Source organism: Larimichthys crocea, chromosome VI (assembly GCF_000972845.2).
Source record: "Larimichthys crocea isolate SSNF chromosome VI, L_crocea_2.0, whole genome shotgun sequence".
Lineage (NCBI taxonomy): Eukaryota > Metazoa > Chordata > Actinopteri > Sciaenidae > Larimichthys > Larimichthys crocea.
The window spans coordinates 25,560,822-25,584,082 of NC_040016.1; the positions used below are offsets into that span (position 1 = coordinate 25,560,822).

Below are 23,261 nucleotides of genomic sequence, written 5' to 3' on the forward strand. Positions count from 1 at the left end.
TATGTGAAAGTTTTATTCAACAAGCAAACACTCTGCACCCGCAGCATGATTTATGGACTAAATTGATCAACAATCCACTGAGCGTTTGACAGGAAGCAACAGCTGAGACATGTACACATGCACACAGACATTTGTAAAGCAGTAAACCTAAAGTAAATTTTATTTTGAAATTTCCAAATGATGACAGAAGTTTTCAGGTCTACATCAAACCCTTTATATTATTTACAATTAAATCAGTGATGATTAAGTCTGAGTTTTGTCTGATCATAGAAACAACATATGGGCAGCTACAAACTGTGGCCATCTTGGTGCGTGACCCACTCTGCACCACCTATGTCACATGACGCATTGTTGACTAAAATAAAATTTAATGAAAACAAAAACTTCAAGACAGAAGGTGATTATTGAATGAATCTAATGGTGTCACATTTCACTTCATTTATTGGCATTGAAAAAATAGAGATAAATACATTTTTAAATGATGTTACTTCATTAAAACTCCCTAACCCTACATCAAAGTTAAACTAACATCATTTTATTAGCAGCATGTTAACTACTTCAAGTAATTCAAGAAATTATCAGATAATGATCAAACATAATTTCCACAGTATCATCAATCCGAATCCTCTTCTTTCAGTCGTCTGCAAACTTTTCACCAATTCTGTCGTAACCGTGGAAACCACACTTCCTGCCAGCAACTCTGCAGCCAAAGGTCAGAGCGTCTTGCAAACTTCCACCTACAGACGGAAATGTATTTATTTCAGTATATTACAGACAAAAGCAGGCCGGACAGAGTCAGAACTCAAATACAGTCAGGCAGAATTTATGCCATGGTCTAAATTTAAAAACTAAAACATAAAATCACACACCGAGATAAAATGCTGATCATAGACCTATCATAGACCTGTCATAGGACTCATGGAGTCCGTTGATTATCAAAGTTTGTTTTATGTATTTTTTGTTTCGATCGCTTCATGTGGTCATAAATAAATTAACTAAACAAACATTTAGGTCTCACCATTGGACAGCGTGTAGATGACAGCAGCGTTGAAAGTGTCTCCAGCTCCAAGAGTATCAACAAGATTTTTAGGAGGAAAGGCGTCTGAATGAATGACCAAACCGTCAGGACCCAAAGCATCCGCTCCTTTTTCTGCCCAGGCACATACTAGGACAGCCCTGACAGACAGACAGACAGACAGACAGACAGACACAGGTGAAAAGACTGCTGAAAATATGTACTCAGGTATTATTACATTACTGTAGCTGCAAGTATGACTACTATAGTTATAACATACTTAAGTGAAAGAACATATTTGATATCTGCTGGATGAAATACAGCAATGTGCAAAAAGACAGTTCTACCTGCTGACCTTTGATCTCCACTCACCCCTGTTTGACCCGACTGTAGAGTCCTTTCAGAGCAGTTTCAGCCGTCAGGAAGCCAAAGTGACGAGCAACATCTTTACTGACAAACACCTGAGACATGAATGAAATTACAGGTTCCATGTTTTATGAGTCCACTCGTCAAGATACTTTGAATATGCATTTGTTTCAAATTTTGTATTATAAATGATAATAGCAGCTTAACAAGTGAAATTTTGAATTGTAAAATGTACATGAAATTCAGAGTCTTTGGATTTGGTTTGTCCCCGTTTTTGATTAAATGACAGCATGCTCTCCAGCTGACATGGACTCCACAGGGTTTGAACCATGTGATGACCCATATGACCCAGCAGAATCTGACCATGACCCACAGGATCCACTGCAGTTTGGAAACCAAAAGAAGGTGGGTGTGGAGGATGCCATCCTCTATCTGTTACACAGGGCTTACTTTCATCTGGACAAGGAGAGTGGTGCTGTAAGAATGCTGAGAGACAAGTTGACAGAGATGAGGGTGTACTCAGACTTGGTGAGATTCATTACGGACTACAGTACGTCAGACTGAAGGACTGTACGTCAGACACTGTGGTCAGCAGCTCTCTTGCTCTGTCACCACAAGCCTCCCGTCGTGTTAGTCACATGCAGAAATTCTCAGATCATACTGTGATAGTTGGCTGTATCAAGGATGGATGGGAAGGGGTGTACAGGAGCCTGGTTGTAAGGTGGGTGCAGGTCCAACCATCCGCAGCTGAACACCTCCAAGACCAAGGAGATGGTGGTGGACTTCAGAGAGAACAAACCACATCTCCAATCTGTGTCCATCGAGGGGGTCAATTTGTAGGTGGTCAGGATCTACAAATATCTGGGGCTGCAGCTGGACGACAGGTTGGACTGGACAGCAAACATGGACACTGTCCAGAGGAAAGGACAGAGTCGTCTGTACTTCCTGAGAAGGATGGGGTCCTTCTCTGCAACAAACTGCTGCAGATGTTTGACCAGTCTGTGGTGGCCAGCATCCTCCATTGCTGTCCATGTCCTGCTCTACCAACAAACTGAAAAACTCTTTCATTCCTTTGATAATCAGACTGTACAACAGCTCTCAGTCAGGACAGGAGGGACAATAGACAAAATCTGTCTCTGTTTGCAGTATCCTGAACTTTGTCATCGTCATTGACTCCATTTGTACCACTTCTGCTATATGCTGTCATTCATTTGTCTAAAGCCTCATTTAAATTGCAGTTTTTTTAATCCCTATTTGTAGTTCTATTTCTTATTTTTATAAAACTATTTTATTTCTACTTGTACTTTTTATATTTGTACAGATGTTAGTACAGGTTTAACTTAACAGGTTTTATTTGTTGTTGTTGTATTTAATTTCCCTGCAAATTGTTATTGCCCAGGTTTTAATTTAAATTCAGGTTTATCTCATGGTTAATTTTAATGTATGCTAAATATGTTTAATGTATGTTTGCATGCTGATACTGGATGCTTGAACAAAGTATCTATATCTACTAAGTTTGATGACAGTGTGGTCACTTTTGGTCTACCTGACTATACAACTGATCCAGTTTCATCAATTTGAATCACTTTCCTGACTTTCCTAACACACACAGTCCAGCCATGATTTGATGCTGAAAAAGACACCTCTCAGTTCACACTCATGTGTGCAAAACATGTTCTTCTTCTCTGCTTCATGGGGTCATCACCTGGAAAGGTTTTCAGATGTCTCATCAGAAGTTGATTAGTGGAACCTGCAATAGGTGGATACTTTGAAGACTGTAAAATATAAAACAGATTTTTCTTTCTTTCATCTAAACACAATTCCAGCATTTCTATGTCTTCTGTGTTAATGTACAATGTAATAAAAACACTGAAGGAGATGGTGTGTCCAAACTTTTGACTGTTAGTTGTAAACATGTAAAAACATGTCGAAGTTAATCCGGCACATCTTTTTAAAAACTCGTACCACGTCACCGTGAGGAAACAGCTGATACAGTGGCTCTCTGGTCTTCTCTATCTCCACAGAGACGGTGATTTTCTGATGCTGTGGCAATGTGCTGTTATACATCACAACCTGCTGGATCATTTTCACCTGTTCCTCAGCATTTCGGCCCTGCAGGAGTTAAAAACAGATAAAACACCAGATCGTTATTTAGTCTGTTTTAGTCCGTTTAGTCTGGTTCAGTCCGGTTCAGTTTGGCTGTTTTCTAGTCTTGGGCTTGGTTGTGGCTCACCTCCAAGTGGATCCACTTGAACTGACGTAGGTCAACTTTGGAGAAATCCTGTGCTGTGACATCAGGAAGGTTCCTGATGAACAGGAAGTGATGTCAGAGTTGATGAATCAAGACAGGAAAAAAACAAAAACCCTCCCTTCCTCATCTTTCATCATTGAGGGTCAAACTTATAAAAGTCTTTGATCGTCAATCAATCATCAATCACCATTCAATAATCAATCAATCATAAATCAATCTATCAATCATGACTGCCATGTGAGGGTTAGAGAGGAAGTTATTGCTAAACCAGGTAAATTAAATAAATTCTTTTAATTTGATTAAACGAATGAATCAATGACGGTGAAACACTGCAGAGACAAGCTGATGGATTGGTTTCAGAGATCTAGGTGTGCTAGCCTAGCTTTGCATAGAGACCTTAGAGCTGTTGAGCTGTCTGTTTAGCAGTTTCTCCAGTTTCTTGCCTTTATGCTAAGCTAAGCTAAACACATCCAGCTCTGTTCTGTGAGACTGAATGTGTTGAACTGCTCCTTTGAATGATGAAGGTGAAGCAGAGATGACGTGTCGTCAAACTGTCGAAAGATCAAAGTTAAAACAGACCGTTGATAAACCCGCTACAACGTTTTTATAAACCTGCTGACATGTTTTTATAAACCCGCTACAATGTTTTTATAAACCTGCTACATTTTTATAAACCTGCTGTGACATCACACCTGAGAACTGATCAACATGAACATGTGAGACTGACGTCTTTTTATGACATGTTCAGTTTGTAGTTCTAGTCAGTCAGTCACAGACCGTCACAGAACGTCACAGACCGTCACAGAACGTCACAGAACGTCACAGAACGTCACAGAACGTCACAGACCGTCACAGAACGTCACAGAACGTCACAGAACGGTCACTAAATGGCCATCTTGCTGAGCTGCATGATGTGAAGTGACAAAGCTTCCGTGATCATTTCTAATCATCACCTATCAACACTCAGCTGACCTCTCTGCTCACTCTGATTGGTGGATCAGATACAGGACCTCCATGTCTTGCTCTGCAGTGCGTCTTTTGGCCCAGATCAGATCGGATCATCATGCTTTCTTCCGGGGGTTTAACAGCGTTCACCAAACACCTCCGTACATAATATAATATCTGTATATAATAATCAATAATCAGATAGTACTGATTGACATGAATCATGTCATGAAGCCGAGCTTAGCATTACATCGCTCACTGTATCAATTCAGTTCCACACATATAAATAAAAACTGTTTATATAAATAAATAAAAACTGTTAAATCAATCAACAACAATATTGATTGTTCAATCAGCTGACGTGACACATGACCATGATCTAATAACCTCCTGACGACACGTTTTCAGGTGTGCTTCTGTAAAAGGTGAGGCTCTGAAGGTAAATATGATCGATCGATGTCCTCATTGATGAAGGTGTTCAGTGAACGCCGCGTTACGCCATCAGGTCGTCTTACATGTCTGAGAGAACGACGGTTCGAGACCCGCTGGATGGACAAACCACGCAACATGCACACGGAGTTTGACCTTTAACCTGCCAAACCACTGTGACTTCGATGCTACGCTGCGAGAAGTCGGCCATGATGAAACTGACAGAGAGAGCGACAGGAAACGGCTTCATGTCAGATCCGTCCTCCAAAATAAAAGCACACATACATGAAACAGTTCTCAGTGTTGGAACAGGAGGGGGCGAAGCTGCTCAATGACCATGATGATGATGGCGCTCCTGAAATAAGAGGTAGTTAGTGAAACACACACCTGTTCACACCTGTTCACACCTGTTCATGTGCATGATGGTGCGGCTTCCTGTGCTGATGTTGCTGATGACCACAGAGGCTGGAAGGGCACACTGAACATGCTCAGACACGAGAGACACGTTGATGTGGAACTTCTGAAAATCCTCCAAAATAAAACTACAGACAGGAAACTGTTTCATATCAAATCTGTCCTCCAAAATAAAAGGAGAAAATAAAAAATAAAATGTATTTAAAGTCTGTGTAAAATCAAAATAAAAGTGTTTTGAGTTTGTCAGACTAAAGAATAAAGTGTTATTAACCATCCAGCCAAATTTGAATGATTAAAAATAACGATAAGTAAATATGAAATTGTGTCAAGGACTGTGGGTGCATGTCCGCTGAACCACTCTGTGAGTTGAATGAATGTCTTTCTCTCTGTCCAAATGTATATGAGTCATGTATCTCAGTGTAACGCTGTCTGTCGTCACTGCAGTTATTGCTCCGTTACAGTGTTTTGATAAAGCGAGTGGGGCGTCACTGGCAGCATGGCGCACCCAGCAGGTGGTCACACCCAGGCAGGTGTCTCTCGTACATGTGCTCCATTGCCGACACACGTAAACTCAGATCTGACTACATATATTCCCTGTCATAGCGACAACCTGCTGTTGCATAAAAGACACACATGAACATGATGAAAAATCCTAACGAGATTATGTTAGTACACCATGTAAAATCACGTTACTGTGCACCACATCACCTAACGTTACTGTAGTTACAGTTTTAAGAAAACTAGTGAAAAACTGTTTAAACATCTAACTCCACATTTCAGTAATTCAGTTAAGTCTTTTCACATGTTTTCAGCAACTATTTTACAACATATTTAATGTGTTTTGAAAGAACACATGGAATTGCCTTTACACAGACTTTAAATAAAATTTTAAATGAGGAAACATTTTGAGTAAGCTTGCAAATCAATATATTGATCATATACTGACACTATTTTTTATGCATCATTGATCAGTACTCACTCGGCCACAAGTCCAACAGACAGCGAGCCCATGAAGGCGCACGGTGCACCGAGCAGCGACAGCACCGTGCACGAGTTTGAAGCGTTTCCTCCTCGCTGCCAGCGCTGGGACAGACACCTGCAGAATGATGACATCATCGATCAATGTCAATATCAGACAACCCCTGAACTGCTGTCTGTGTTAGCATTAGCCTGTGTGCTAACCTGCTATCTGTGTTAGCATTAGCCTGTGTGCTAACCTGCTATCTGTGTCTTCTTCTGGGTATTTGTCGACCACGTTGATGATGTCAAGACAAACTAAGCCGACACACAGAATCTTCTTCTTCTCTTCCTCCATGTTGGCACACAGGCACACACTGCAGTCTGGACTTTGACACACAAATGTCTCATCATCTCCTCTGAGTCAGCTCACCACAATAAGATACACCACTTCCTGTCAGTGGGGATTATAAAATAAGAGCCTGTGTGCTGAAAGCTCAATGTAGATGTAACAGACCAGAGTTGGGAGTTGAAAAACTTGAATTTCCGATTAAGAGGAGAAATTAAATGTGCTGCCTGTCTTCTCTTAACTTGAAACTTGTTATAAAACCATATACAATTAACTGAAGCTGTAGACACTGAATGAAGATCACAGCATTAGCAGAGTGGTGCAAACTGAGTCCAAACTGAGTCCAAAGTGACAATAACAGAGTGTGCAGTAGTCAGTGCAACAGAGAATAAGATTGTCAATAGTTTATTGTCCAGTGTGTCCTCCCTGTCCTGACTGAGAGCTGCTGTACAGTCTGATGTTCAGGGGGAGTTCTTCAGTCTGTAGGTGGAGCAGGACATGGACAGCAGTTCTCCTCTGCCTGATAAAGGTGTTGTGCAGAGGGTGGTGGGCGTTGTCCAGTATGGACAGCAGTTTGTCAGACTCGTTTCCCCTGTGGTGCTTTAAAAACTACAGTGATGTACTGTTGCACTAACCAAAATTAGAATTGCAGATGACAAAATGTAAAAAAATAAGAAATATGAAATAAGAAATAATCATTCAAGATTGTTTTGGTCATGTTCTTTTCACACTTTCTGTTTCACGTTTATCTGGAAGTTATAGCAACTAAAGGGCCAGAGGTGACTGACAGGTGACCAAATGAAGATGTCTGAATGTAGTCACATCTCCCTTTACTGAAAACTCTACTCAAACCTTCTCCGTCTCTGTCTCTCTCCCTTCATCACTGCCAAAATCTGTAGACATACATGTCTCATTAATGCATGTTACTAACTAAACTTCTTCCCTGGAGTTTCTGTCTCTGTCGTCCAGCAGGTTCTCGTGGATCGTGGCTGCTGCTGTGGTCCTGCATGACGTCCACTACACATATTACTACTGTCGTTATTGCTCCATTACAGTTTATAGTTAGTTGATGATTTGCTGCTGCTGTGCATCTGCCCCTCTCTCTCTCTCTTGGGTCTCTTGGATGTTTCTGTCTGTTAATAAAGTTTTTCTTGCTCATGGTTGAACTGTTGGTCTCTGTAAATATTATAATATAGAGTACAGTCTGACTTGCTCTGTATTGAAAGTGTCATGAGATAACTGAAGTTATGATCTGGAGCTATAGAAATAAAATTGAATTGAAATTGAATTGAAACACACTTTTATCTGAGATAACATAAGATTTCTCTGAACGTTGTGTAAATATTTGGGATCCTGAACAGAACTCAAGAAAATATGTAACAGAGGAACTAACTTTGAACACATAACTCTGAAACACAAAGTTTTGGTGTCTGTTTTACCGAAAAGCCAACAGCAAACTAACAACATGTCGGGTGTTAAAAACAGTTAGCTACACTTTTGATGTCTGGCCGATCACAAATGGACTCTGAAAAAAGAACTTTTTCCTCATCATTGGAAATTAACAGATGCGCAGAATAAAATTTAAAAAAACAGACATAATTTATGAAAAGTTTAAATTCAAACTAATTTGTGTTTTCACTGCAGAGGAACAAGGTGGATTTCATGATTTGGTGTAAGTAACCTTTGGAAGTTTAATATTCTGTAAATATGGACAGTACATGGACAGACAGACAGATTTCATCACTATCAACTAATAATACATGATTGTGTTTAACAAACAAACAAGAACATTGAAAAAAACATTTGTTTTTAGATCCAAAAAAGCAGATTCACATTTTTTGGAACAATGTAAAATAAACATGTTTAATAAAAACACATGAAATAAAAACACTTATGATGTGAAATACAGCATCACATTCTTCTTATCTCTTCATTCAGTCTATGTATGTATGTATGTATCTAAGTAATTGTAGTTACAGCTCTTTAGTTTATTTTTAGCTCTAGAGTCTGTTGGCATGGTGATGTCATACGTGTTGTTCACATGATGCTTTGAGTCAGGTCTTTTAAAACAATTAATAAATTTAACAATAAGCTGCGGTTATGTGACATTAATAAAAGTCTTTAACATGGAATCAAGCAACCAATCAGGTGTGAGCGTGTCCCAGTGGCGACCCAATGATAACATTGACATTTACACCCCTCCCTCCAGATGCTTTGTGCCATTCACAGTTCCATGATGCTTCACTTCAACCTGTGTTTAAAGTCTTTGTACCGGTCTGTTATCTTGGACCCATTTCACAGTTTAATTGAACTGTTCTGCTGGTTTAAGCTCCAGTTGATCTGTGACTCTACTTGGTTCCGGTCCAGGCCTGGTCTGAATGTGGTGAGGGAACACAGAGCTCCGAGTCAGAGTCTGACTCGCCCTCTGCGATGTATGGCCGGACAGTGGCGCAGCGGGCAGCACCGCCACCGCCTCCTCCTCCTCCTCCTCTTCCTCCTGTTCCTCCTCCTTGGTGGTCTCCCAGGTTGTTGGAGGACGAGTAGAAGCTGTTGTTGAGGAAGTCGAGGTTCTCTCTGGACTGGGAGATGGAGAAGCCGCTGAAGGAGCGCTCCAGCTCCTCATGGTCCACAGATGGGATGGAGATGGAGGTGTCGCTGTCCGGCTTTATCTCCTCCCCTCCCCCTCCTCCGGTCCCACTGGCCCCCTCTCTTCCCTTCTCTGGTCTCTCCGCCCCCCCACGTTCTCCGGTGCTGTGTCGGCTCAATCGGTTCCCGCCGTGTCTCTCTCCGGCTGGTGGAGGTGGGAGTCGAACCAGTGACCCATCCCCAACTGGACTTGGAGTGTTGCCATGGCTACGCTGGGGAGGGGGCTGGGCCTGCTGGTGGAGCTGGGAGCTGATTGGCTGCCAGGAGGTGGACGGTGGACAGGTAGGGACATTATAGTTCCTGTGCCCAGTCGAGCTGCTAGATCGGACCATCTTTATCACAAAACGACTCTTCTCAACGAGGTCACCAGGTAACACCCTGCATAACAGGTAACCAACATGTCAACAACATGGAAGAAACAACATGTCAGCAACATGTAAACCACATGTATGTACATAACTTCTTCCCTGGAGTTTCTGTCTCTGTCGTCCAGCAGGTTCTCGTGGATTGTGGCTGCTGCTGTGGTCCTGCATGACGTCCACTACACATATTACTACTGTCATTATTGCTACCATATCTGCATTACAGTTTATAGTTAGTTGATGATTTGCTGCTGCTGTGCATCTGCCCCTCTCTCTCTCTCTCTTGGGTCTCTTGGATGTTTCTGCCTGTTAACAAAGTTTTTCTTGCTCATGGTTGAACTGTTTGTCTCTGTAAATAATATTATACAGAGTACGGTCTAGACCTGCTCTGTATGAAAAGTGTCATGAGATAACTTTTGTTATGATCTGGAGCTACAGAAATAAAATCGAACTGAATTGAATTGAATGTAAAGAATATGTCAGAAACATGTATGTATAAACATGTAAACCACATATCAGTAACATGTAAAAATTAACACTTATCCTTGACACTGACTGCGGGATCTTGGAAATGGACTGGCTCTTCTCAAGCTGATCCACTGGACTGTGGTAGGGGGGGGCCGGGTCCGGTTCCTTGGATCCAAAGTAGGCGTCAGTTTCAGCCTGAGGGATTCCCATTCGCTGGATGTAGATGTTAACCAGGAAGTCCAGCTTCCTCTCCATGGACAGGACCTGAAGGATACGAGACAGCAGTGGGCCAGATTCAGATTTAAGACTCAGATTTAAAACTCAAGCTGAAAACAGTAGGTTTAGGGTTCAAGAGCTTTTAGCTTTTTGTTACCTGCTTCTCCACCTTCCCCAAACGTCCCATCATACTTGGGTCCTCAGGGAGCTCCTCATTGGCTGCTTTGGGACGGTCCTTGTCTGCAATTGGTGTTCCTCTGCCGACTATCTGATCCACTCTGCCAATCAAAAGACAGCAGGTTCAAGTTCAAGTGAAGTTTGTCATGTCTGAACATACCGCTACAATCAGAGTGAATGTATTACAACATGTACAACATGACAACCTTCTATGTACATGCGAGGGCCTCAGAGGTCACAGGACTTACCTTGACTGGAGGTTCTTAATGCGGGCGAGCATGTCCAGGTGTCCGGCTGAATACTGTTCGATCACATCCATTACATCATAGGGACGAAGACTCTCCTTAAACTTCCTCTTAGACACCATGAAACGCATGATACTGAGAGAAAAAACACAGGAGGTCAGCTGACACTCAAACTCTGGCATCTGGGAGGACTTCGGGTGGTCTCAGGCACTAACAGTACTGACATGGTGGATCTAGCTGGGACTGGTCTCATGAATTTTGGCATTGAAAGTGTTCTGGTTTCCATTTGTTGCATGCAGGTAAACAGCCCATGTAGAGAGCAAAAGAGGTGGAACTCACTCAAATGCAATCTGGGAACCAATCAAGTGTCACATAACAACAACTATGAAAATTTCTGTCCATAGAGATTAGCTGAAATACATCTTTGTCATCATCAAGTCTCTAATAGATAGATAGATAGATAGATATACTTTATTTATCCCAAGCTGGGAAATTATAGTGCAGCAGCAGCATTACACAAAGTGACAAGTGACAACAGAAAATAAAAATATACTATAAAGCAAACTATACATAATAAAATATCAAAAAGCAATAGTAAATACGATAAAATAAAATATATTGTACAGATGTATATACAGCAAGTTGGCAGTGTTGATATGTACAAAGTAGGGAGAAATGTGAGGTGACTGTAGATATGCTTTAGCTTTTGTTATACAGTGTGATGGAATGTGGCAGGAAAGATTTCCTGTATCTGTCCCTTCGACAGCTGAGCTGTAGCAGCCTGTGGGAGAAGCTGCTCCACTGTCTGTCCACTGTGTGGTGGAGAGGATGCTGCTCATTGTCCATGATGGATAACAGTTTATTCAGCGTCCTCCTCTCCACCACAGTCTCGAGAGACTCCAGTCTCAGTCCAAGAACAGAGCCAGCCTTCTTGATGATCTTTTCAAGTCTGTTGGTGTCGCTGGCTCTGATGCTGCTGCCCCAACAAACAACAGCAAAGAAGATTGCACTGGCAACAACAGACTGGTAGAAGATCTCCAACATCTTGCTGCACACGTTGAAGGATCTCAGCTTCCTCAGGAAGTAGAGTCTGCTCATCCCCTTCTTGTACACAGCCTCGGTGTTAGATTTCCAGTCCAGTCTGTTGTCGATCACCACTCCGAGGTATTTGTAGTCCTCCACCTCCTCCACCACCTCCCCTCTGATCCTTAGTGGCTGTGAAGGCGTCTTCTTCCTCCTGAAGTCGATCACCATCTCTCGGGTCTTGTTGATGTTCAGCCTCAGGTGGTTCTGTTCGGACCACTCTACAAATCCGTCTATCAGTGTCCTGTACTCCCCCTCCTCTCCATCTCCTATACACCCGACAACAGCTGAGTCATCAGAGAACTTCTGCAGGTGACATGACTCAGAGTTGTACTTAAAGTCGGTGGTGTATAAGGTAAAGAGGAAGGGAGAAAGCACAGTCCCCTGTGGAGCTCCTGTATCACTGACCACCACATCAGACAGCCCACTGCCCAGACGGACAAACTGTGGCCGGCCTGTCAAGTAGTCAGTAATCCAGGAGATCACTGCGTCGTCAACACCCATCACCCGCAGCTTCTCACCCAGTAGCAGAGGCTGAATGGTGTTGAAAGCACTGGAGAAATCAAAGAATGTGATCCTCACTGTGCCTCCCCCACCATCCAGATGCATATGGGCTCGTTGCAGCAGGTAAATGACGGCGTCATCGACTCCTAAATGGGGCTGATAGGCAAACTGCAGGGGGTCCAGAAACGTCCTCACCTGTGGCCTCAGCTGGGCTAGGACCAGTCTCTCCAGGACTTTCATCACATGGGATGTGAGGGCGATTGGTCTGTAGTCCGCTGGTTCGGATGGCCTCGGCTTCTTGGGGACTGGAACCAGGCAGGACGTCTTCCACAGCATCGGGACCTTCTCCTGACTCAGGCTCAGGTTGAACAGATGTCTCAGTACAGGAGACAGCTGGCTAGCACAGGTCTTCAGGATCCTAGGAGTGATGCCATCAGGGCCTGCTGCCTTTCGCTGGTTCAGTCTTTCCAGCTGTCTCTTTACCTGGCCTGTAGTCACCGTTGGGTGGTTGATGTTTGTGTCCTCAGTGGGGGGAGGTGAGGAGGGGGGGCAGATGGGGAGGTGATGTGCAGGGGAATGCTGAGGGGTGTTTCCAGCCATTTGGGACAGTGTAGGTGTGTGGGGGGCAGGGGGTGTCTGGGAGGTGGCAGGAGGTGAGCTAAACCTGTTAAAAAACTGGTTGAACTGGTTTGCTCTGTCCAGGCTCCCTGATGTCTGCCTGTCCTTCCCCTTCATCCCTGTGATGTGCTTCATTCCCGTCCACACATCCTTTACACTGTTCTGTTGGAGTTTGGCTTCCAGCTTCCTCCTGTAGTTCTCCTTGCTTGCCCTCAGCAAGTAATGAACCACTGGCCTGCACCATGACGTTAAATCCTCATCAGACGACAGGCAATGAATTTAGAAGTTGGGTCTGTAGACTAGGTTCATCTCTCAGACCTACAGTCTGCTGCTTAGACTCGTATCCTGGACCAGCACCAGCACAAAGAGTGACAGACAGATGCAACTCAAGTCCCAAAACATGGAAACACAACCCAAGAGAAATGTTAATGCTACAGTTTCTGGATACTGGTTTGGAGCTAATGTTGTACATCTTATCCAGAATCTGGTCCTGGCCTGGCCAGAACTGGGCGGCTGGAGATCTGCAGAAAGCAGGAATGAAAAGTTCTGGATCTGAATGTTTAATTTCACTGAACTAATAGAAGCTGAAAGAGGACTGAACAACACCACTTTGTAGGACAGACACCACCACCAACAACAAGGACAACAACAATAAAAATAAAATAATAATAATAATTAATAACAATAACAAAGGAATGTCTTACCAATGAGGATCTTTAGTGGCAGACAACATAAAACTGTGAAACAACAGAAAACAATGAAGCTAACTGGAGGTCAGACTGAGTGGTCTTACCCAACAGATGATGGTGACCTTTGACCCTGGGGTGAACACAAATAAATAAAAAAACAAAAAAACAAAAAGTAATGTGAATAAAAAGCAGAATGAATTCAATAACTAGCAAATAAACTGTGAGTAAAGCGATGAGTGATGAACAAATAAAACAAAATGAATGGGACGGCTCGTACCAGATGGCTCTTATGGTGACCTTTAACCCCGGGGTCAGATCCTGAGGGACAAACTCACAGTGGCAGCTCTTGTTGTCATCGGCCATGTCTTCTCCTGGCAGGCTGGCATCTGAAATGACAGTGGCAGCCCCACATGCTTAAAGGTAGGAGGCACTGAAGGCCACCTTAGGGGTCCCCTAAATGTGCTGTGGGCCCCCACTGACCTGCTACCCCTCAATATGCAATATGCCTCCTCCAAGTCCCCATTAACCAGATCTTTTGAAACTTGATGTCTCTGTTTGTGGTCATGAGAAAAATGCCCTATGTAAAGACAATCTGAGAAAATAAACTCAAATGATCACCCTGTGGTTCATTTGACTCCAACCATCACATGACCTGACAGACACCATCACTTTTTGTCAGTTTACACTGAGAAAGAAACACCTGCAAATTGCAGAATATACTTATTTGAGTGTTTAAAGGCTCTACAAGTCACACAATTACATAATTTTATCTCCATTCAATTTAGTGGCGGACTAGACAGGAACTCAGCACAGGGCTAAACAGGAAGTTCGTGTCTCAGCCAGACTGTGGCTTCATGCCCCACCTCCAGACTTGTATGATATATATAGTGAAGGTGTTGAATGTATTTTTGGTAATATGAAAGAATCACTTTATTGACATGGTTCTAGTGAATATATCAGAATAAGAATTTACAGAAGAGTCCATAAGACCAATAGAGAGCCAAACCAACAAGTTTGTGCTTCAAATATAATGTTTCTGGATAGAACAAAGAGACTTTATGTACAGAAGATCTCTACAATCAGCATAGTTTCAACAATGACACCATATTATTGTCACCAATGCAGCCACTGACCAAATAAGAAATATGGTTACTATGGTCACTATGTGCCAAATCTGATTAATTCCCTCAAAACGTTCCTGTCACGTTCTTTCTGTCTAGGATCTTTGAGAAAAACAGTTTTGTGACTTTCTCCACACCAACAGTTTATCTGAGCTGTGCCTGGACCAGTTCCATTCAGCTTATATATGCTTCCTATAGGGAACATTATTAGGAATCACTAGATTAATTTTCATTGTTATGCCGATGACACCCAATTATATTTATCGATCAAGCCTGATGAAACCAATCAGTTAACTAAACTCCAAGCATGCCTTAAAGACATGAAAACTGATTAGCTGCAGTATGTGTGTGTGTGCATTTGTGTTTATTAGTGTGTCTATTTGTGTTCATTAGTGTGTGTATTTGTGTGTATTTGTGTGTACCTGGAGAGCTCTTCTGTCTGAACTCTTCGTCCTGCATCTCTATGAGCACTACAGGAGGAAGAGGAGGAGACAAATCTTCATCATAGGAACATTACACTACACTCAACAACTGTTAGCTTAGCACAAAGACTGGAAGCAGGGGGAAATTGTTAGCATAGTTTAGCACAAAGCCTGGACGCATGGGGAAACTGTTAGCATAGCTTAGCATAAAGACTGGAAGCAGGGTGGAGCTGTTAGCATAGTTAATCACAAAGACAGAAAGTAGACCAATCTGACTAAGGATTTCATGGTGCAGCTCTGACTAAGTGTTGAAGTTGTTCTATGATGGTACAAATGGTTCCAGAACCACTCTCCTCCTTTCCTTTTGTCCCTTACATCGTTCTTAAACCAGTCTTATGATTCTGATTAATCTGGTTAATCTAACACGATTGATTTTGAATTTTGATTGTTAATTTCTGTACAAATGAATGTTCATGTCCAAGAATGTGATGTGTAGCCTGAGTGCCTCTGTTGTGACACATCTGACCTTCATTTAAAGAGGTGGTGCATCCTTAAGAGGGTGAGACGAGGTTCAAATGTTTGAATGTTTGTCTACATACAGTTTGAATAGATTTCTGGATTTCACCATCTACAATCCAGAATGTAACTGAAAAATTCAAAGAATCACAGAAATCTCAAAACCAACACTGGATGTCCATGACCTTTGACCCCTCACCCCCTGACAAGTCCACATTTCAAACTAGTCTAAACTGGTCACATCTAAATCATGGACGTCGAGTCCTCCAAGATAATTGTTTTATTTTTTTCCAAGATGTTTTTTTGGCCTTTTTTGAGGTTTATTGTATAGAGACAGCTGAAGAGTGACAGGAAATGTGGGAAGAGAGATGGTGAATGACATGTGGGAAAGACCCACACGTCGGATTCGAAGCCTGGGCTACCGCGGCAAGGACTAAGCCTTTGGAGCTCTGACTCTGACAAACAGATCCTTTAAGGTTTGGTTGCTCTGCTTGTTTTGGAGTTGTGAATGTTAAAGCTAACCAACCAATCAAAACAATCCACCTGTAGGTTAAAATTCCTGCAGGTGGATTGTCCTGATTGATTGGACTCGTCCAACTTACCCTCAGAGTTTTGGCGTGAGGCAGCTCCTCGGATCCTGAAGGCCTGTCTGGTTCTGCTACGTTCTCCAAAACTCCAGCTCTTTGGAACCTTGTTTGGACTGTCCTCCAGACTGGGCTCCATGCTGGGGGACCGTCGCAGGGCCTGAACACTCCCCATGCCTCCAGGACCTCCAGGGACTCCAGGAGCAACAGCAGGACCAACTGTAGGAACGACTAGAGACAAAAAGGAAAGACCAGATCCTAAAGCAGGTCTTTACAGGAATGAGTTGAGCCTGCCAGGTTAACAACTTGTCTTAACTGGTCTATTGTCTTGTTTGTTAGAATAAGGACCCCAACTCAACCAAACAACTTCCTGAAATGGTTGTGTTCGTTCAGAAGGTTTAAAAATGATACTGACATGATGCAAACGGAGAACATAGAAGGACTGAGAGACTTGATCTGATTCACTTTTCATCTCACACATCAACAAAACATCTTCAACAAACAAACACACCCACCATGCTGAGGAGAACCTTTCCCTTTGGTTCCTGAACTCCGGGGAGACGAGAAGACCCTCTCCTTCAGACTAACCTTCTGACTGCAGGGACACCAGAGACCAAAAGTCAGTTATTGACTTTGTATTAATCAGTCAGATCGGTTCTGAAATCAGAAATCTGAAACTGGACTGACCTGGGAGACGGTTCAGGCTGGGCATCCTTCCTGCAGTCAAACAGGTCATAGAGACAGACAGGTCAGAAAGACAGACAGATCGGAGAAAGAAAGACAGATCAGAGAGACAGGTCAGAAAGAGAGAGACAGGTCAGAGGGAGACAGACAGGTAAGAGAGAGAGGTCTGATGATTTACTTTACTGTGAATCTGATTACAAAAGAATATTTCAGTACTTGTAGTCGTATGTGTACTTGTAGTAGTGTGTGTACCTGAAGGAGAGTCCTGATTTGTTCTTGAGGTTTCTCAATAAATCCAGCTGATTGAGAGGTGGAATCAACCTGTAGATGACATCATGCGTACATACATCATACATGCAGGTTCATATCAGTATTTAACACATGTACTGAGGTAGACAGTCTCACCTGTACATGGGGACAGACACTGTCCTCTCGTAATAATCCCAGGTTGACGTCAGGTCGGTTCGGCTCAAATTAGTGGCATAAACCCTCCATGCTGCCTGTACACACAGAGAACACATGATGTTTCCATGGAAACAGAGGCAGGGCAGGAAGCAACCTGTTGATTTTCAAAGTAAAAGCTTGACTCTGGAGGCAATACACTAACCCATTTCTGTCCTGTGATAATGGTTCATCTGTGATAAAGGCTCACCTGTATAAGTCCAGCTGCTGGGTTTCGTCTCTTCTCAAAGTGTTTCTGTCTGTGTTGCTCTTGAACCTTCAGAGCAAAACCAGAACCCAGGATCCCCTGAGAGACAGACAAACAGATAAGCTGGGATAAACCAGGTGAAGGCTCACCTGTCAGGTAAACATTAGAGTGACTCACAGCAGGCAGAGCAAAGAATGACACTCCGATCAGAGTGAAGGTTGCAGCCAACAGACGTCCGTTCCAGGTGATGGGGAACTTGTCTCCATAACCGATAGTTGTCAAGGTGATCTGAAAGAGACAGACACAAACCAATCAGGTCATCCTGCTGTGAAGAGGAAACAGGAAGTCTTTGAGTGTACTGTGACATCATCAGAAGATCTGATCTATTTATGTTACTCAAACCCAATGTAGCATATAAGACTGCCACCTGCAGGGACAGGAACACAGGAGCAAGTGTGGGGACCCGAGGAGTGCTGATTCCCAGCACCACAGAATGGTCCCAGGGACACTGACTGTCACCTCACTGGCCGGGAAAGGAACTGAAGCTGGTGCAGGGAAAGAACGGTCTGCCTGATCTGAACCTGAGTGGGGTTTTGTTATTTGATTTCTGTTCTAGTCATGGATTGGTAATGATAAACACCATGTTCGAGCATAAGGTCATTCAATAGTGTACTTGGTACCAGTACATCTTAGGAGATAAATGATCGAGTTTGTGGTTGTGTCATCAGATCTGTTGTTGTATGTCTTGGACACTCGAGTGAAGAGAGGAGTGACACTGTCAGCTGATCACCACCTGGTGGTGAGTTGGATCAGATGGTGGGGGAAGCTGCCAGACCAACCTGGTAAACCGAAACATTTACTGAGGGTGAACTGTTAACGTCTGGTGGAGGCCTTTCCAGCTTGGTTGGCCCTAAGGGTCTCTTGAGGCAGAGATACTGGGGGACAAGAAGGTGTGGATGGGACTCACTCAAAGATGCTGAAGGCCAATTTTGATTGAATTCAACATCGCATGGAGGTACAGTACCTGGGGAGTGGCAGACCGAGTTGGTGGATCCAAAAAGAGGAGTAGAGGGTGTGCTTCAGTTATCAAGGTATCACTGCTCAGCTTCCCTGGCAAAATGTATGCACAGTGCTGGAAAGGAAGCTCAGACCTTAGATTTGTGTGTTTTACAGAAAAGGCCTACGACTGTGGGGGAGTTTGGGATACAGAGGCCATTGCTTTGAGCCATCTAGTCCTTGAACAAACACAGTGAGACCTGTGTCTGTATTCTTGATACAGTCAAGTCAAACATGTTTTCAGTGCGTGTTGGACTCCACCAAGGTTTGTAGAACCTGTCATTGTAGATGTCATTGCAGATGACAGGTTCTGTTGGCTTCATCAGACCATCTGACCTTCACCAAAATGAGTTTCCTCCATAGGCTTTCTGGACAGCCTTAGAGATAAGTTGGGGAGCTTGGACATCTGGAGTAATCCTCTGAGGCACCTTCCTTTGAAGGGGCAGACCCAGAACCTGCTGTGGGGACTACATAGTCCATCTGGCCTGGGAACACCTTAGGATCCTCCAGGAAGGGTTGGAACATTGCTGTCGAGAGGGATGTCTTGAACACCCTGCTAAAGCTGCTCCCACTGTGACCTGCCCCCTGGGTAAGAGGAAATGGATGTGTTGATGTAGTCTAATAAACCTTGTTTCTCACCAGTCCCCACCAAAGGGCATCTGCGTATGTCTCAAACTGTTCATTATCTTCTTTTTCTGCCAAATAAACGAGGAAACTGGCCAGAATGAGACACAAGAAACCAATATACCACGCCGTGATCAGCTCCTGGGGAGAGACAGGTCAGAGAGAGACAGGTCAAAGAGAGACAGGTCAGAGAGAGACAGGCAGACGGGTATTTCCCATGGTACCTTGCTGTGGGCATAGACCACGGAGCCCAGCAATTTCCAGGTTCCACCGCGACGGTCCATCCGGATCATCCTCAGAATCTGAAGGAACCGAAGAGAACGGATGGCTGAGGTAGCAAACACGTTCCCCTGAGTACCTGCAGCCAACACTGAGATGGACGCTATCAACACCATGATGTCTGCAGACAGGAAGAGAGAGAGACAGGTCAGAGAGAGAGAGAGAGAGAGAGAGAGAGAAAGAGAGATGGGTAAGCTGTCTCTAGCTCACCTGTCTGTGGTGTCAAAGTGGCTCACCTGTCTGTAGCTTACCTGTCTGTGGTGTTAAAGTGGCTATCCTGTCTGCGACTCACCTGTCTGTGGTGTTAAAGTGGCTATCCTGCCTGCGACTCACCTGTCTGTGGTGTTAAAGTAACTAACCTGTCTGTGGCTAACCTGTCTGTCATGTTAACGTGGCTATCCTGTCTGTAGCTCACCTGTTTGTGGTGTTAAAGTAACTAACCTGTCTGTGGTTCGACTCACCGATGACACAGAAGGGTTTCCTGGCGAACTTGAGTCGTCCTCTCCAGCCTCTGTACCGACAGCAGCAGCCTGCAGCCCAGATCCTCACCATGTATTCCACCCCGAACACCACGATAGTCACCACTTCCTGTTACACAATGATGACATCACACTGTCAACGTCCACCAGACATCACCTATACTTTGTCCTAAGGATCATGGAACATCTTCTTTTAGAACACCTGTCTTACCTACATGTCACCTGTCTGTCTGCTCCTTCTGATAGTTTCTTAAATGATTCGCAGCAGGATGGAGCACAGAGCTCAGCTACAAATGGTGCTGATCATTCCATTGCTGACTCTCTTTCTTGTTTCTCATTTCAGGTGTTCAGAGGCTCGGGTGCTCCTTCAAATAACCACTAGTCCTAACCTGACAGCACTAACTGTTGAATCCCAGAGCCTCCTCATTAATGACCTGTACAACATAACCTTCCATCTGGTTAGTTTTAGCTTCTCCTCCAAACTCCTGACTGGAAATCCAAGCCAGGCATCGAACCATCCTCAGATAATTTCTCAGAATACATCTTTGTGGGGGCGGCAGTAGCTCAGTCCATAGGGACTTGGCCTGGGAACCGAAGCGTGGCGTGGCTTCTTCTTCCATCTTCCCCACGAAGCTTCCCCACAACACAGCAACACACCAATCATGAAAAATTCCTGCTCACTCACTGTTTTCGTTTTAATGTATCATTTAAATGGATCTTGTTGATGGTCTTTGATAATATATAACTGGTTTTTGGGGTTAAAGCAGTTCATTGTGATTATACGTGACGTGACGACAGATTGTTGTTGTTGTTTTTTTTACAAACCTACTTCACAGTAATCAATCAGCTGATTAATAATTAATAAATAAATAAAATGTTTCCGCAAATTTACCAGAATGTAGAGCGCGTCCTCCGAACTCTTCTCGTACTCTTTGATGGTGGAGAACACAGACAGAACCAGGCAGGAGAACACAAGCAGGAACCTGAACAGTGAACACATTAAACTCTCTGGTTACTGAGACACCTGATCTGAGATCAAGTATCGACCACCTGCGCTTCCTGTAAGAAAAACTGCAATCAATTATTCATGATGAAGATACTGCTTCAGAACAATCTTAACAATGATGTTAACAATGTTTTTAAGATGACTTGTTTGTAACATGACATTTTTTTTGTGTATTTTAAGGATGAATCTGAATCTTTTTAATCTCAATCACTTCCTGTCTCTCAGTTTGTTCATTTTATTGAACATGTTGTGATGTCAGATTCTCTTTAGTTCTCTTTAGAGAACCTCAGTGTTAGCTGAATTAGCTGGTGATATAAACAGACAGGTGATGCAGACAGACAGGTACGTACACGTAGGCATGATAGATAAAGGCCCATCCTCGTGGCCTCTCCAGGACATTGTACAGGAAGTTCTGCAGTCGTCTGTACACGGCATTTCGTTTCGGAGGCTTTTTTCCTCCAGAGACGCTGCTGCGCTGCCGCCGAGGGCCCTCCTCCCCACCTGAATACAGATACATGATCACTGACTCCTCCCACCTGAATACAGATATATGATCACTGACTCCTCCCCACCTGAATACAGATACATGATCACTGACTCCTCCCCACCTGAATACAGGTACATGATCACTGACTCCTCCCCACCTGAATACAGGTACATGATCACTGACTCCTCCCCACCTGAATACAGGTACATGATCACTGACTCCTCCCCACCTGAATACAGGTACATGATCACTGACTCCTCCCACCTGAATACAGGTACATGATCACTGACTCCTCCCCACCTGAATACAGGTACATGATCACTGACTCCTCCCCACCTGAATACAGGTACATGATCACTGACTCCTCCCCACCTGAATACAGGTACATGATCACTGACTCCTCCCCACCTGAATACAGGTACATGATCACTGACTCCTCCCCACCTGAATACAGGTACATGATCACTGACTCCTCCCCACCTGAATACAGGTACATGATCACTGACTCCTCCCCACCTGAATACAGGTACATGATCACTGACTCCTCCCCACCTGAATACAGGTACATGATCACTGACTCCTCCCCACCTGAATACAGGTACATGATCACTGACTCCTCCCCACCTGAATACAGGTACATGATCACTGACTCCTCCCCACCTGAATACAGGTACATGATCACTGACTCCTCCCCACCTGAATACAGGTACATGATCACTGACTCCTCCCCACCTGAATACAGGTACATGATCACTGACTCCTCCCCACCTGAATACAGGTACATGATCACTGACTCCTCCCCACCTGAATACAGGTTCATGATCACTGACTCCTCCCCACCTGAATACAGATTCATGATCACTGACTCTTCCCCACCTGAATACAGGTACATGATCACTGACTCTTCCCCACCTGAATACAGGTTCATGATCACTGACTCCTCCCCACCTGAATACAGGTTCATGATCACTGACTCCTCCCACCTGAATACAGGTTCATGATCACTGACTCCTCCCCACCTGAATACAGGTTCATGATCACTGACTCCTCCCACCTGAATACAGATACATGTTAACAGTATAGTCTATCAGTCTATAAAAGAGTGTAAACAGTCTATAAACAGTCTGTATATGTACACAAAGTCCCCGTTAATTAACGACATTGACCGTTTCCGGTCAGCGTTAATGACCGCACTTGTACCGCAGGTGTTCTGTGTTTACCTGCTATGAGCAGAGCTCCGTCCCGACTGGATTCGGTCCCCCCGGCCTCTAGACCCACGAAGCCGACCTTCAGCTTCTTCTGGTCGGCCTGTGCTCCGGGGAACACCCCGCCGTTCCGGGATTTCTGCACCATGACGGACACGCGATCTGCACCGACCTGCCGATCTACTACCAACGCACACACGGAGCACGCAGGCCGGCCAGGCCGGGCGGGAGCATCGTAACAACCGAGCGGAGAAAGAGGAGGATGGAGAGGAGGAAATAGAGCTTGGCGGAGGGATGGAGGAGGCAGGGATGGAGGAGCAGAGAGGCGGAGGGATGGAGGAGCAGAGAGGCGGAGGAGGCAGGGATGGAGGAGCAGAGAGGCGGAGGGATGGAGGAGCAGAGAGGCGGAGGAGGC

General features: G+C 44.1%; 3 protein-coding genes across 7 annotated transcripts; 1 reads left to right on the forward strand and 2 right to left on the reverse strand.

The window, feature by feature from the left end:
- On the reverse strand, window positions 1-6,820 carry khk (ketohexokinase). 5 transcript variants are annotated; one of them, XM_027278951.1, is made up of 8 exons: window positions 6,603-6,820; window positions 6,400-6,516; window positions 5,414-5,471; window positions 3,615-3,687; window positions 3,347-3,493; window positions 1,388-1,476; window positions 1,019-1,176; window positions 1-737 (listed from the first exon to the last, which is right to left on the reverse strand). In XM_027278951.1, exons 1-8 carry the CDS (start codon window positions 6,733-6,735, stop codon window positions 634-636), a joined length of 879 nt encoding a protein of 292 aa, XP_027134752.1. In that variant the 5' UTR covers window positions 6,736-6,820; the 3' UTR covers window positions 1-633. The 5 variants fall into 5 exon arrangements, with proteins under 5 accessions (XP_027134752.1, XP_027134751.1, XP_027134750.1 ...); XM_027278950.1 differs by lacking the exon at window positions 5,414-5,471 and adding an exon at window positions 5,093-5,224 and having other exon boundaries at window positions 6,638-6,819; XM_027278949.1 differs by having other exon boundaries at window positions 5,414-5,548; window positions 6,638-6,817.
- A 1,355-nt stretch (window positions 6,821-8,175) lies between these two features.
- Window positions 8,176-23,190, reverse strand: kcnq2b (potassium voltage-gated channel, KQT-like subfamily, member 2b). The gene is made up of 18 exons (XM_027278966.1): window positions 22,862-23,190; window positions 21,505-21,655; window positions 21,041-21,131; window positions 20,131-20,257; window positions 19,615-19,790; window positions 19,406-19,531; window positions 17,888-17,998; window positions 17,714-17,809; window positions 17,467-17,561; window positions 17,314-17,382; window positions 17,065-17,094; window positions 16,893-16,972; window positions 16,396-16,608; window positions 14,012-14,120; window positions 10,844-10,975; window positions 10,576-10,696; window positions 10,291-10,466; window positions 8,176-9,750 (listed from the first exon to the last, which is right to left on the reverse strand). The coding sequence occupies exons 1-18, from the start codon at window positions 22,992-22,994 to the stop codon at window positions 9,075-9,077; spliced, it is 2,712 nt and encodes a 903-aa protein (XP_027134767.1). The 5' UTR covers window positions 22,995-23,190; the 3' UTR covers window positions 8,176-9,074.
- On the forward strand, window positions 21,662-22,846 carry LOC113745818 (BUD13 homolog). The gene is made up of 2 exons (XM_027278960.1): window positions 21,662-22,634; window positions 22,706-22,846. The coding sequence occupies exons 1-2, from the start codon at window positions 21,920-21,922 to the stop codon at window positions 22,714-22,716; spliced, it is 726 nt and encodes a 241-aa protein (XP_027134761.1). The 5' UTR covers window positions 21,662-21,919; the 3' UTR covers window positions 22,717-22,846.
- Window positions 23,191-23,261: the final 71 nt, after the last annotated feature.